The sequence below is a fragment of the Protopterus annectens genome, chromosome 8.part0, assembly GCF_019279795.1.
Source record: "Protopterus annectens isolate FY-2018-M chromosome 8.part0, PAN1.0, whole genome shotgun sequence".
NCBI lineage: Eukaryota > Metazoa > Chordata > Ceratodontiformes > Protopteridae > Protopterus > Protopterus annectens.
The window spans coordinates 1331149465-1331163585 of NC_056741.1; the positions used below are offsets into that span (position 1 = coordinate 1331149465).

General features: G+C 44.6%; 1 protein-coding gene across 3 annotated transcripts in view; it reads left to right on the plus strand.

The window, feature by feature from the left end:
• Positions 1-14121, plus strand: part of KPNA2 (karyopherin subunit alpha 2) — a 557358-nt gene that overhangs the window by 477644 nt on the left and 65593 nt on the right. For all 3 annotated transcript variants that reach the window (XM_044080878.1, XM_044080877.1, XM_044080879.1), the window contains exon 10: positions 13591-13740. In XM_044080878.1, the coding sequence (XP_043936813.1) occupies positions 13591-13740 (150 nt within the window). The remainder of the gene's footprint in view (positions 1-13590; positions 13741-14121) is intronic.

Here is a 14121-nt window from a genome sequence, read left to right on the forward strand (position 1 = left end):
GAATAGTGGATATCAACCTGGAATCAACCGAATTGAGGACCAAATGCACATCCAAATAATCAATTTCAACTTTACTCATACTATAAGTAAATTTTAAAAATTCAACAGAATTGTTGACAAATTCAATAAATTCTCCAAACATATCATTGCCACCTTCCCAAATAATAAACAAGTCATCCAGGAAGCGGGTATAAAAGCTAATGTGGGGCATAAATCTACTAGTAAAAAGGAATTCCTGCTCCCAATATGCCATTACATAATTGGCATATACTGGGGCACACGCCGCCCCCATCGCTACCCCAGTTGTCTGCTTGAAATAACTGCCCTCAAACTGGATAAAGTTGTTTGTCAGCACAACTTCCATTAAACCCACCAACAAGTTGATTCTATCCTGATCAAATAAACCAGTTTTCAACAGTTGAACCTCCAACCATTCCAGTCCTGTAGTTGTAGGAATGACTGAAAACAAGTTTACAACATCAACTGTTACCATAATGGTGTCATTGGTAAATTTGACGCCATTTAACCTCTCCAAAAATGACCATGAATCTTTTGAGATGTAATTAAATACCTTTAAATCCTTTTGTAACTGTCAAGAAATTTACTTAAGCAGGTTTTACTGCATTTACCATCAACAATTGGCCTGAATGCCAAGTTGTTCAAACCCTTGTGGATCTTAGGCACTCCAAATATCCCACTCACCACTGGGTAATCATTAATCAAATACCTATATTCATCCTCCTTAATATGCCCTTGCCAAAGTAGGTCCTCAGTATACGTTAACCTTACTATAGGCAATATTTAATTCGTTAAGGCTAACGTCTTCATAAGTATCCGTTGCCAATAATGCCATGATACTGTTAACATAATCAACCTGATCAATGAGCACTAAACCATTTCCTTTGTCGGGCTTCATAAATCTTAAAGAAGTATCATTTATCAACCCATCCAATAATTTATGCTCGTCAAGTCAAATTATCCCTCATATCGAACGCTGTCCTGTAACGTAAACTTATTGTCTACCTAAAGTATTCCCTAATATCCAGCTCACATATCCTTTCATATGCACTGGTAACAATATTAGCTGGGGCATGTACTTGGTTTTTTCAGGGTCAAACCCGCTGGATTTCTATCAGCCCCATCAAACATCAATTTCAAGTTCATTTTCCTTACTAACATTTTTAAGTCTACCAAGGTGTTAAACCCCCCCCCCCCCTGAGCTAGAGGGACAAAAGTTAAGCCTTTCGCCAACAAATCAACATGTTTGCTAATGATTTTAATAGAATAATTATATATTTTAAAATCATCATGACTGTTCGTTACTATAACAGGACTACTAGGCCCATGTTTTAAAGCTGCTGTAAAGTTTTCATCTATAACTTGTATCAGTTCATCAATTCCACAATCTAAACTACAATGATCCAAACTACTAGGTACCACATTCTCAATTTCTTGCTCAATTTCACTGTCAATGTTGCTGTTTTGATGCACACCAACCTCGCCAAAAAAGGTTGGAAAGGTGTGCAAACTGACATCACACAGGGAAACACAATCTACATCAATGTCATGCCCCGAACTGTTATTATCCAAAACACTAACCATCAGCATCAAAGAGAATTTCATTCGGAGCCAAAGGTTGCTGAATTTCAACACTACATCCTTTAACTTCGCCCCTATCAACATTCACTATAATCGAGCTGGAATCTACAATAATTTCTGATTCATGCATAAATGCACTTCCATCCTTCCCCAAAGCTGACCCACGTCCAGCTCTAATTGCAATCAACATGTGATGGCCTATGAGCCGTATATGCACCCCCCATCATGTTCACATGTGCCATCGGAATGTAAATTAAAAATAAACGGATCAACAAAATCATCCCCTTTTATATCTACATTATTGCTACAATCAGTAATCTTGCCAACATTGTATGACAGAATTGTAAGCAAAAACTTTATAACATTGATAATATCACAAGAATGCTTTTGATTTTGATTCAAATGTCCAAAAATTGTCCCAGCGTCATGGTAATCCAAATGCTCACGTACCTCATCCGAAATTAACGAAACGGAAGTAGCGAGCCCACAAGCACAATTCCCATTTAAATTTGCAGCAGATGTGACCGTAAACACCCCACAAGGCTCACAAGCCGAAAATGAACTATTCTCAGCAGTCACTGCCAAGCGGTCAACATTACAGATGATCGCACTATTTGGTGACTGAATATCGCTACTTGCAAACCGCTCATTGACGTTAAAAAGCGCATTTAGTTCACAACCATCATTACAACGTGCTACACTAGCAAGTATATTAGACTTAACTTCACCCGAACTATTGAGATTACTAAATGAGTCATCTGCATTCACCGCCGATAAACGCCAGTTCGTCTCTATTTACAGGGGTAATAGAATCAGCCAGCTTAGTCAGAATGACCAGCACTGTTTGGTGAATACGGAAGATGCTCCAAATAGAAGGGCTCACCTGTGCGATTAAATCCACAACCCGGACTTGCGCTTTCCAATGGGCTCTATTGCCCCTGTTGCCTACATTGACAGAATTTAGTGACTTTGGCTTTGCACCCTGTCTGTTGTAGTCGCTGAACATAATCTGTTCCTGCCGCTGGTTGCGCCCACGTATCCTCTCCGACCTCCTTGGTTCCGCTTCTAAAGGGAATTCAGCCTGCTCCTGCTCATTTGTACTTTCAGCAATAGGCGCCATCTCCAGGTCCCTGCTGTAATAATTTTTATTCGGATTCGGAAGGGTCCCAGAGATCCCCCTCTGAAGATGTCTCATGTTTAGACATTTTGGAAATGCTTAGGCAGAGGGGGAACTGGAATACCGTAGCCCCTTCTGAGGATGTCTATTCCTGGACACTTTTGGTTCCCGACCTTCCACCTCCTAGGTGTCTCCGCCTTTCGACCCAATCATGTCTGTGGTGGCTGGGGAAGGTGTGGTCAGCTCCAGACACAGCGGAACCAACCCCCAGGAGACCTGCTAAATTTATAACTGCACCTCAGGGCAAACAGTTTTTGACTAAGGGCGTACCTGTTGATGCCATGGTGGTAGCAGCCACAAAGGAGTTGGCAAACTTCCTCATCTCTCCATCCCCCTAACAAGGAGTTTAGGACTATGGACAGATATGGGAAGCGAATGTTTGCCTCAGTGACCTCCATGAGGTCTCTGAATTTTGTGCCATTTCACCCGCTTTCAGAGGGGTCTCCTAAAAGAGCTTGGAGATGCCCTTCAAGATCCATCAGCTGAGGGGGCTCAAGTGAAGGTGGCCTCCCAGCTGGCGACTCTGAATTCAGTTAAAACTCCTCCATGAGGCTCATTTCTTATGCAGCTGATGGTGAGTAGAGCCGCAGGCACAGGCGTTGCCCTTAGGCACGCATGGACACGGCTATGTAATTTTGCAGAGCCAGTCAGTCTTTCACCAATACCCCCCTTTGGTTCTGCTCTCTTCGGATCACAGGTGGATACCCTAACCAGGTGTGAACAGGAAGGCAAGACTCTGCTGTGGGAGTCCATTTTTCCACTCCTAGACCATACCCCAAGGGTCTGAATGGAAAGATGTGGTTCCAGAAATCCCAGGGAGCCTTGCCTGACACATGGTGAGTTCCCTTCCAGGGGCAGAGGGAACAATAACAGACGCTGCCCTCGTGGCAGAGGGGGTCCGCAGAACCAGGGCACCAGAGAATACTTCTCTGAGAAGCCCTTTCAGCATCCCTGAAGGGTTGCCTGGCTGCCCACGTTTGGAAGCAGTCTGGGGAAGGCTCTCCCTGTACCCCAAAGCCTGGCAAGACCTAACTCAAGACAAGTGGGTACAGTCCATATCCGGAGGTTACAGAATTCCCTTTGCTCAACCCCCATTACCATCAAACAAGTCCCTTCCAGATGTTCCACACAATCTAAGGGAACAAGCAGCCACAGAGATTTCAAAGCTGCTACACGAGTCATCCTGGAAGTTCTGGCAGACCAGCTCGGACCTGGAACTTAAGGTTCTTTTTGGTACCAAAAAGGACAGGGGACTTGTGACCCATTCTGGATCTCTGCAGATTAAACAGATCTGTACAAAGATGTTCTTGTTACACTGCTGCAATCATTGCACTTGGGTTAACCTGCCGTCAGGCGGTTCCCCAGTCTGCCTGAGTTCCAAAGTCTTGGCCCGGCATCTGTTGCTGTCACCACCTCCCTGACATCAGTGCGACAGGGGTATATAAGATGCAGCCGACACCATTTTCTTCAGTCTTGCCACGCGGTGCCCAAAGTAGCAGTTCGCAAGTGCCAGTCGGCAGACTCCTGAGATTTTCATTCCGGATCCAGAGCTGAAGTCTTCTACAAAGCTAAGTACCCCGTTGGGGAAACTTTTTCTTGCCTCAGACTGATGTCAGTAAAAGTTAATAACTATTTCTTGTGGGAAGCAAATACCTCAAGGATTTCCGCTCCTATTATATTCCATGCATAGGCCCAGACCACAAAGTCACTGGTTGTCTGTTTTGTGCTAGGTTTAACAAGCACATTATTAAATGTCTGTCTGATTTTGCCCGACACTATTTTGGCAGAAAATTCAATTACACCATGCCGTCGGAACTCCTGATGACAAGAATACATAAAAGGCGCAAAGATGAAGACAGGCATGAGAGGCCCAAAACTGACTAGGCCTCTTCAAGGCCGGTCGCCGGTTCTCTGGTTTTCAGTGAGGTGCCTACGCAGCCCCTGATTACCGCTTCCACAGAACCACAGACCACCTCAGACTCCCACGTGGAGCTGGCTGGGTCTTCGGATGCTCTAGGTTTTCAGCCTGCCGAACCTAACACTTTAGAGGGAACCGAAGTAGCTGAGCAATCCACAGCCTCTGAGGGTGTTTTCAGACCTATCCAGTTAACCATTAAACTCTCTCTGTCTAAGGCTCCCTTAAACAGATGCAGCATTCTCCGGGACAGACTTCCATGCCCAAGAAACAAATGCTCAAAATGGCCGAAGACCTAATCACGGGGTCCCATCTCCCTCCTGATAAAAGGCCCAGACAGGATGCAGACTATGAATCTTCCGACCAGGTGTATTTCTTCAGATTCATCCTCAGACCTAGGATATTCCTTACCCCCTTATGAGGATTCTGATGCTGGAGAATCCTTTCCATCAGCTTCTCTGCCTGAGGATTGTTCCTTTGGGGAGACCTTGCATACCATGAAGGGAGCATTTCCATTTTGAAGGCCAGGATTACTCAGAATCAAAGAAAAGGCTCAGACTTCCTTATTGCCTCAACACAGACCCCTTGCTATTCTGCCAGTGTTGAATATTGTGGACGATGTGTACACTGAATCCAGCTTAAACCCAGACTCCTTGCCTCCATCCCCAGTTAAACGTGATGGTTACTAGAGTACTAGATTCTAGTACTAGGGTACTAGACTCTCTCAAATTTCTGTATAAACGCCCTGTTGCTGACCCTGAAACTATCTCAGGGACCCAAAGGGATTAAGGCCGCATCAGCAAAACACCCAGTTCCGTCTGACTGGTTCCAGACCATTAGACAGATGGGGAAAGAAAGTATATACGTCTGCAACTTTAGCAATGAGAGCCTTAAATTGCCAGTTTCACATGCTAAAATATCAGCAATTTTTGATGTCTCAGTTGAAACAAAAGATTCTTCCAGATTCAGATCCTCCTAATTATAAAGAAATGCAGGATTTATTACATGCATCTGAACAAGTGGGAAAACATACTTTGCAATGTGGGTTTGATTCCTTAGAGGCCTCCTGTAGAGCAGCAATTACAGGCTCTGTCATTAGAAGGCATGCTTGGTTAAAAACACATTACAGATCATGCTAAGGCAAAATTATTGGATGCACCTTTGCAGCGGGATGTATTAGGCAAAATCTATGCAAACTGTGAAGGATTTCCTGCAGGTCCCAAATTGGCCAACAAAGAATTGGTCCTTTCCAGTCACAGGCCTCAAAGGGCAGATAGACGTCCAAGAGGTAGAGGTCAAGCACAAGGTCCTTACAGGCCTCGACAATGGGGTACACCAGGCCAAAAAGAAGGGGAAGACAGGCCCAACAATATAAAAAGCAGCCTCAATGACTTCCCACTACAGCTGCCAAACAGCTCTCTTGGCAGCCCCCTTAGGAGGAACACTGGCACTTTTCTATCAGAATTGGCATTGCATCACCAAAGACAAATGGGTTCTCAGCATTGTATCTCAAGGTTACAGGTTCCACTCACACTCTGCCAAGGTTAAAAGGAATGCCAAATCTGCCACCAAATAAATGGGCAGAGGCTCAAAAACAAATTACAGCACTCATGGACAGGGGTAGAATCCTTGTCCTTGCTCCTGTGGTGGTACCTCTTGAATAGCTCTCGAGTCTTTCTGGTTCCCAGAAAGGACAAAGCCTAGAGACCCATTCTAGATCTTTAAACACTTACCTGGATGTTACGAAAATCAAAATGTTGACACTACAGCAGCTTCTTCCCATGCTGGGCAAGAAAGCTTGGCTCGTGACTTTGGACAGCCTCCTTATCAGACAAAACTGCAGAAGATACCTCATATTTCTAGCTGGTTCAATGCACTTTCAATTCTCTGCACTGCCCTTTGGCTTATCTACTGCGCCCATGGTTTTCAAAGTGCTTGGCACCAGTAATTGCATTCTGCAGGCAAAAAGGAATTCAAATTTATCCATACCTGGAAGACTGCCTGATTCAAGCAGAGAGCAAGGACATTCTAAAGCATCTGGCGTTCGTAAAAAAGTTAAGTTGCCTGGGGTAAACAGTAAACGAAAAGAAATCAAAACTAGTGCCTGCACAACAGATAATATTCCTGGGTGCCAGCTTGAACACAACGGCCCAGATGGCTTGTATCACACCAGACCATCATGGACAACTGACTCAATACTGTCAATTGATGGCAACAAAGACCCAACTCCCTGCAAGAAAAATTCTGCAGGCCTTGGGCTACATGGCATCTTGCATACTACTAATTCCATATGCCAGACTGCATATGAGGAAACTACAATGGTACCTAGAGTGTGTATGGTCTCAGCACTGTCAGTTTGGAAACGGTTATACCACTTATTCCTTGCCTTCAACAGGAGTTTCGATGATGGGCTCAAGCTTGTCACCTCAACAAGGGAAGCTTTTTACTCAACCCACAGCCAGGCAAACACTGACAACGGATGCATCGGATTACACCTGGGGAGCTCACATGGCAGGTAAATGTATTCAGGGCGAGTGGCCCACAGAGCAAAGGCATTTTCACATCAGAGATGCTAGCTGTACAAAATGCACTTATAACTTTCAAGGGCCTGCTGCATCCAGGACAACTACTACTAAAGACAGAACACCACAGTTGTGGTACATAAACAAGCAAGGGGGCGCACACTCTTACCCCCTCTGCAGACAAGCCATGACCTTGTGGAACACAGCTCTAGACTACAAAGTTCATCTGCAAGCACGATTCCTGCTAGAGAAAAACACACTGGCAGACCACCTAAGCAGAAATATCATGGATCCCCACGAATGGGAATTGAATCCGCAAATATTCAGAATAACACAAAAATGGTGGAGCCCGGACATAGATCTGTTTGTATCCCCAATGAACTGCCAGCTACAGAAATTCTGCACAATGAGTTAACCATCCACAAGCATGGAAAGTGGATGCCCTCTCAGCTGGAAAAACCTGCAAGTATACTCTTTCCCTCCTTTACCTCTCCTTCCAAAGGTACTCATAAAAGCCAGGCAAGAAGAGCCAAAGATGATCCTGATTGCACCAGACTGGCCACGCCAGCACTGGTACACAATCCTAAAGAACTTGGCACAATAGACCCACCCTGGATTTTGCCTCAAATCCCACATTTGCTGACACAGCACAACAATCAGATACTTCACAGCCAGCTAAAGACCTTAAACCTAGTTGCATGGAAAAGTCCTTAGTCAAGTAAGCAGTGCCTCTCTCCAAAGCTGTTATGGATGTCATTCTGGAGGCCAGAAGGTCTAACACCAGGAAAGCCTACTGTGATAAATGGAAGAGATTCTGTGCCTGGAACCAGGTGCACAGCCTTGACCCTCTTGTTCCAAACATTCCTCATACTTCAATATTTAACTGAGATGCTGGACAAGGGCGCCTCCTTCTCATCCATCAAGATCCACACCTCAGCTATTTCTGCTCATTACAACAAGGATCCTCCAATTTTTTCTAATCCTTTGCTCACAGTACCTCAGAGGGGCTAAAAACACAAGACCGCCCCATAGAGCACCAACCCTAACTTGGGACCAACTTTGTTTTGGAAAAATTAACTACCTCCTTTTGAGCCAGCTAACACAGCAGAATTAAAATAAATCTCTTGGAAAACTGCTCTGCTACTGGCAATAACATCAGCACGAAGAGTTTCAGAATTACAGGCACTAATGGCAGTGGAACCTTTCCTCATTTTCCACCAGGACAGGGTGTCTAAGAACTTAACCCTACATTTATGCCAAAGGTGGCATCAAGTGTGGCTGTAAACTAAACTGTTCACTTGCAACTTTCTATCCAAAACCACAGAACAAAGGGGAGAGACTACTACATTCTTTGGATATTCACAGGCAGTTACGCTTCTACTTGGACAAAACCAAAGCTTTCAGAAAATCAGTGCAATTATTGGTAGGATATGCTGCAGGAGCACAGGGAAAAGCCATTTTAAAACAGACAATCTCAAAATGGATAGGACATTGTATACATTTCTGCTGTAATCACCATGGGAAACCTGTACCTAGCAGCACTAGATCTCACTCCACCAGGGCAACAGCCACTTCCAACTGCCTACCTCTGAGTACCTACCAAGGATATTTTGGAAGCAGCAACATGGTGTTCTGTGCATACCTTCAAGCATTACCATTTGCCTTTATACTCCAAATCCAGAGCTGGCTTCGCCACTGCTGTGCTGCAGGGCCTTATAGCCACCCCTAATGCCTTATAGAACCAGCCTCCCAAGTGTAATGACTGCAGCAGTGTAACACGAGCATAGTACAGTTTTGTGTACCTACCATAAATGTAGATGGAGTAAACACTGCTGCAGTCCAGGTTACCCTCCCTCCTTCCCCTCTTACTTGCTGGTATGTACTTATGCCTTCTACCCTTTACTACCTATGGGGAGTATTTGCTGGTAACTGAAAGTTGTTTGCTTTTCTTGTGTATTGATAGCAATTTGATTTACCTACCTATTTGGGGGCACCTGACATTTGGGGCAAGAAACTAAAGAAAATGGTGTCTGCTGCATCTTGTATACCCCTGTCGCACTGACGTCCGGGAGGAGGCAACAGCAACAGACACCGGACCAAGACTTTGGAACTCAGGCCGACTGGGGAACCGCCTGACAGCAGGCCGACTGGGGAACCGCCTGACAGCAGGATAACCCAAGTGTAATGATTGCAGCAGTGTTTACTCAACATCTACATTTATGGTAGGTACAAAACTGTACTTTTCAGATGGTCACGCTGCAGTCCATTCTACCCTTCCTGGGTCAGGACAATTGGATGTGCTCTATAGATCTTCAGGATGTGTACTACCACATCAAAATGCACAGCCGCTCCAGAAGATTTCTTCGCTTCCAGCTGGGGGCCAGTCATCAGTTCAGACCTCTGCCCTTTGGTCTCACCACAACCCCCCAGGGTGTTCAGCATATGCATGGCAGTGGTTACGGCTCACCTGAGACGTCCGGGATTCCAGGTGTTTCCATATCTAGACTGGCTCCTCACTGCTTCCACCAGGCATCACCTCCTGCAGGGACTACACCATCAAAACTTGTTCCAGGCTAGGTATCAAATTTCGAAAAATCTGCATTGTTGCCCTGTCAACATATCAGTTATATAGGCGCAAATCTGAATACAAGGAACATGTTTGCGAGCCTTCCACCAGACAGGATATCACTAATTTGCCAGCAAGTACAGATTTTAACACAACGATTCAAGTCAGGTTTGTCCTCCAAACACTGGGTTCCATGGCATCAGCTATTGTCCCCCTGGCCCGCTTTCACATGAGAATCCTTCAGTGGCTTCTTTTCACACAGTGGTCCTTCCAACAGCTTCACATGTCTCAAGATTATGATCACAGAAGCATGCAAAAAGCACTTCGCTTTGTGGATGGTCTCCCCATCAGTGTCCCAGGACAGACCATTTGTGCTATCCCCTCCAGTCGCCACAGTGACTAGGACACCTCCCTGATAGGGTGGGGGGCATTATCAGGGCAGGACAGTCCAAGGCACCTGGCAGCCTCATGAGTACCATTTGCATATAAATGTCTTTGAGATGAGAGCCGTGCTTTTAGCATTGCAAGCCCTTCAGGACTCTCCCTCCTGGGACCATTGCAATTCTGACGGACTGTCAGTGGTGTGGTACATCAACAAGCAGGGTGGAACCAGGTCCTATCCTCTGTCGAGAAGCACTCAAGACTCTGGCAGTGGGTGATCTCTTCCCAACGTTTTCTGATCGCAACGCACATCCCTGGGAGTTCCAACGTCATCGCAGACAGGCTCAGCAGAGCAATTCTCTTGCCTCACGAGTGGCCTCAATCAGGTAATTGCGGAACAAATGTTTTGCAAATGGGGGCAGCCTTGCTGCGACTTTTCGCCACACCTTTCAACAGCAAGTGCAGTAATTTCTTCTCCCTTCCACTTCCTGGGCACTCCCCCAGAGACGCTCTAGTCCACGATTGGCTTCAGGGACTTCTCTACGCTTTCCCTCGGTTTCCCCTAATACCCAAACTCCATACAAAGAGCAACAGCGTTGGGTTGCAGAATGATCCTCATTGCCCCTTACTGGCCTCGACAGATATGGTTCCTATTCCTGCATCATTACCTTCTCTAGCAGCCTTGGATTCTGGATCCTATTCCAGATCTACTGATTCATCAATCACACACACCATCGTTACCTTCAAACACTCCAGCTCACAGCTTGGTTGCTCCACTTCCGACCTTAACCAGGCCTTCTAATATTTCCTCCTCTGTGTGGGAAATTCTCATCGCACAAATCCACAACTAGGAAAACGTATGCTAGCAAGTGGAAAAGTTTTTCTTGCTGGGTAGAGGCCAATAGACCCCTCTTCAGCCCCTGTCCACGAGATTTTGGATTTTTTAGCTGAACTTTCTTTCTGGTTCTGCTTCTGCTACAATCAAGTTGTTAGCTGCCATTTCGAATTTTCACATTGGGTTGTCTTCAAACAACATTCTCATAAGCCGTGTAAAGCCTTCCTCAAAGGAACCACTCTGCTTAGGCCCCCAATTAGGGATCCACCACCTCCGTGGGATCTAAATTTGGTGCTAGCTTCCCTAATCTTGCCACCTTTTGAACCTGCAGCATCTTGCTCCATAAAGTTTTTATCCTGGAAGACTTTTTTTTTTCTGGTAGCCATTACTTCTGCCAGATGTGTTTCGGAGCTTCAGGCTTTATGTACTCGTCCCCCATACTTTTTCATAACGATAGGGTTGCTCTAAGGACCATTCCTAAGGTTTGTTCACAATTTAAATCAATCCATAGACCTTCCCGTGTTTTTTCCTAATCACCAGTAAGGCAGAATATAAATTGCACCAGTTAGATGTCCACAGACAACTGCGTTTTTATTTGCATAGGACAAAGGACATCAGGAAGTCAGACCAACTCTTCCTTTCCTATGCTGAGGGCAGACGAGGCCTTCCAGTCTCAAAGGTAACATTATCTAGGTGGTTGTCTCACATTTTTTTCATTTACCAGCTGAGAAACTAAGAACTATCTATCAAACCAAAAGGCCACTCTACTAGGGCATTGGTCACCTTGGTGGCCTTCCAATCTAGGTTGCCCATGGAATCTGTGCAGTGGCTACGTGGGCTAACCCACATACCTTCATTTCTCAAACTAGACAGGGTTTCCAGAAACAGAGCTGATTTTGGTTCCACTGTTCTGAAGAGTCTGTTCCAATGAGCCACCCAGGATAGTAGGTGCTAGGGACGACGCTGTCCCAACCAGCAAGAATGAAGGCGAGATGGACTTCTTAACCTAAAGAAGTTGTGTACCTACCATAACGTTCCATGTCTTCTCACCTTTCTTGCATCCCACCCTCCATCCCCCAATCCTAGTGGATCGAGAGGAGCTCCCCTTACATAGTTCATTGGCTGAACCTTCTCTGGTTGCCCTTTTCTGCATGGAGAACTTAAGTTAGGCCCAAGGGGCTTCTAGTGCAGAATTCTTCCTTAGTATTTCTGGAATAGCCTTTTCAAACGAGATCTGGGTAACTAGCACCAGGCATCATGGGATATGGGGTAGCCTCGAGCCAGTAAACTGCTCTCAAGCTATTTAAGATGGCAGAGTCTGAGCAGAGGATAGTCTCCAAACCCAACCAGCAAGAAAGGCGAGAAGAAAACTAACATGGAACGTTACGGTAGGTACATAACTTCTTTTTCTGCGGCTACTTGGTCCTAATCTCATACCTTTATTTCTGATTATAAATTGGATTTGATTTCTCAGAGCATCCTTTTTCCACGGTGCTCCAGAAAATCCTTCCATAAGGGCCACACCGGTGTTTAGTAGCTGGGAACTCTGTCCCACAGGTTGACTATCAAATGAAGTAAACTACTTCAGATAGTTATGTACTCACCATAACATTCCATCCAAGTAGTTTTACTTCATTTGTCTTCAACCATCCCTCCTGCTTTCCCCCTGGCCTTACAATATGGTTAGCACTCATAGCTGGCATTTTGTGTGCAAGGTGTTTTGGATAGGGTTTAGTGTACAGTGCAGCAAAACTCAGGGTTTGAAGGTAGTGGTGGTGTATTATCGGTAGGGGAGGAGCTTGGAGCAGATTCTTTTGAATTTGCAGGCTCTGTTCAGTTATGGATCTGATGCCCACAGGTTGAAGACAAATGAAGTAGTACTACTCGGATGGAACATTATGTTGAGTACGTAACTTTTTTGGTGCAGAGGATTGGAACTATATTTTCTTGGTGCTGTGAAAGCTTTTGTATACCAGTCTTTGCATCTAGTTTGCAATAGTCTTGTTTTAAATGCTGGACTCTTCACCATGGCCCCCTTCAGGTTTGTTTTTTGCTGTTGGATGTGAGCTGACCTTTTCTCAGTTTTCACTATGAAAAAAAGTGTAGTCAAATTCACCCTAGAATGTGCTCTACAGGTGCAGTGAGTACAGGCTTGAACACATTGTCACTGAAACGTGTCTGAAGTTTAGAGTCTGGATCATCCATGGAATCCTTTCACAATGAAACCTGGGAAATTTAGTTGGTGACTGTCCTACTGAAACCATGATATGCATAATTTTATATGTATTATGATCACTGTTAATCCTTCAATATTTCTACCAACTCTTATTTTCCTAGCCTGGTACCCACACATCTGAGGGTGGTGTCTAGTGTACAGCTGTGAGCTCTGCTCAGTTTAATTTATGCTACTTATTCAGTGTGCCAGTTTGACGTTTGCAAAACTTCTTTGCAGTTAGACTAATTTGTTTGAATGCTAGCTACTTGTGCACTCTTCCTTTAAAAACATTGCGCACAGCATTTTCTAAGTTTCATAGTAATGCAGTTTTTATTCTGATGGACTTTTAAGACAATTTACAGTACAATTTATTTCCACAGGCTGCTGAAAAAATAAATGAAGCTGATAAACTTTGTTTAATGGTTGAGGAATGTGGGGGACTGGATAAGATTGAAGCTCTTCAGACTCATGAAAATGAAATGGTCTACAAGGCTGCACTAAATATCATAGAAAAGTATTTCTCAGAAGAGGTAAGCCATTGGAGTACTTGCTAATGTTTTGCTTTAGTCATAGTTAATGCTTGTAATTGTTTTGCTTTTAAAGCTCATGCAAGACCCTTTCAATTGCTGATACTAAACTGCTTGAAATAAAATCCTACCTCCTATTGTAGACTGTAGATAAAAGGGTTTACCTTTTGATTGTAAAAGCACAACAAAGTTTGACTGGCTGTCTCAAGTTGGTGATGGGGATATTTCCATGTAGTTCATGTATTTTCCGGTTTCTGCAGTTATGAAAACAATGGAAATTGTAGCAGAAAGCTAGTTCATGGATGGTTCAGCACAGGGCAGTGTCAGGAAATTCCTATTTCAGAGCAGTTTTGATATGTATTCCAATCTCTCCTTCGTTACCTG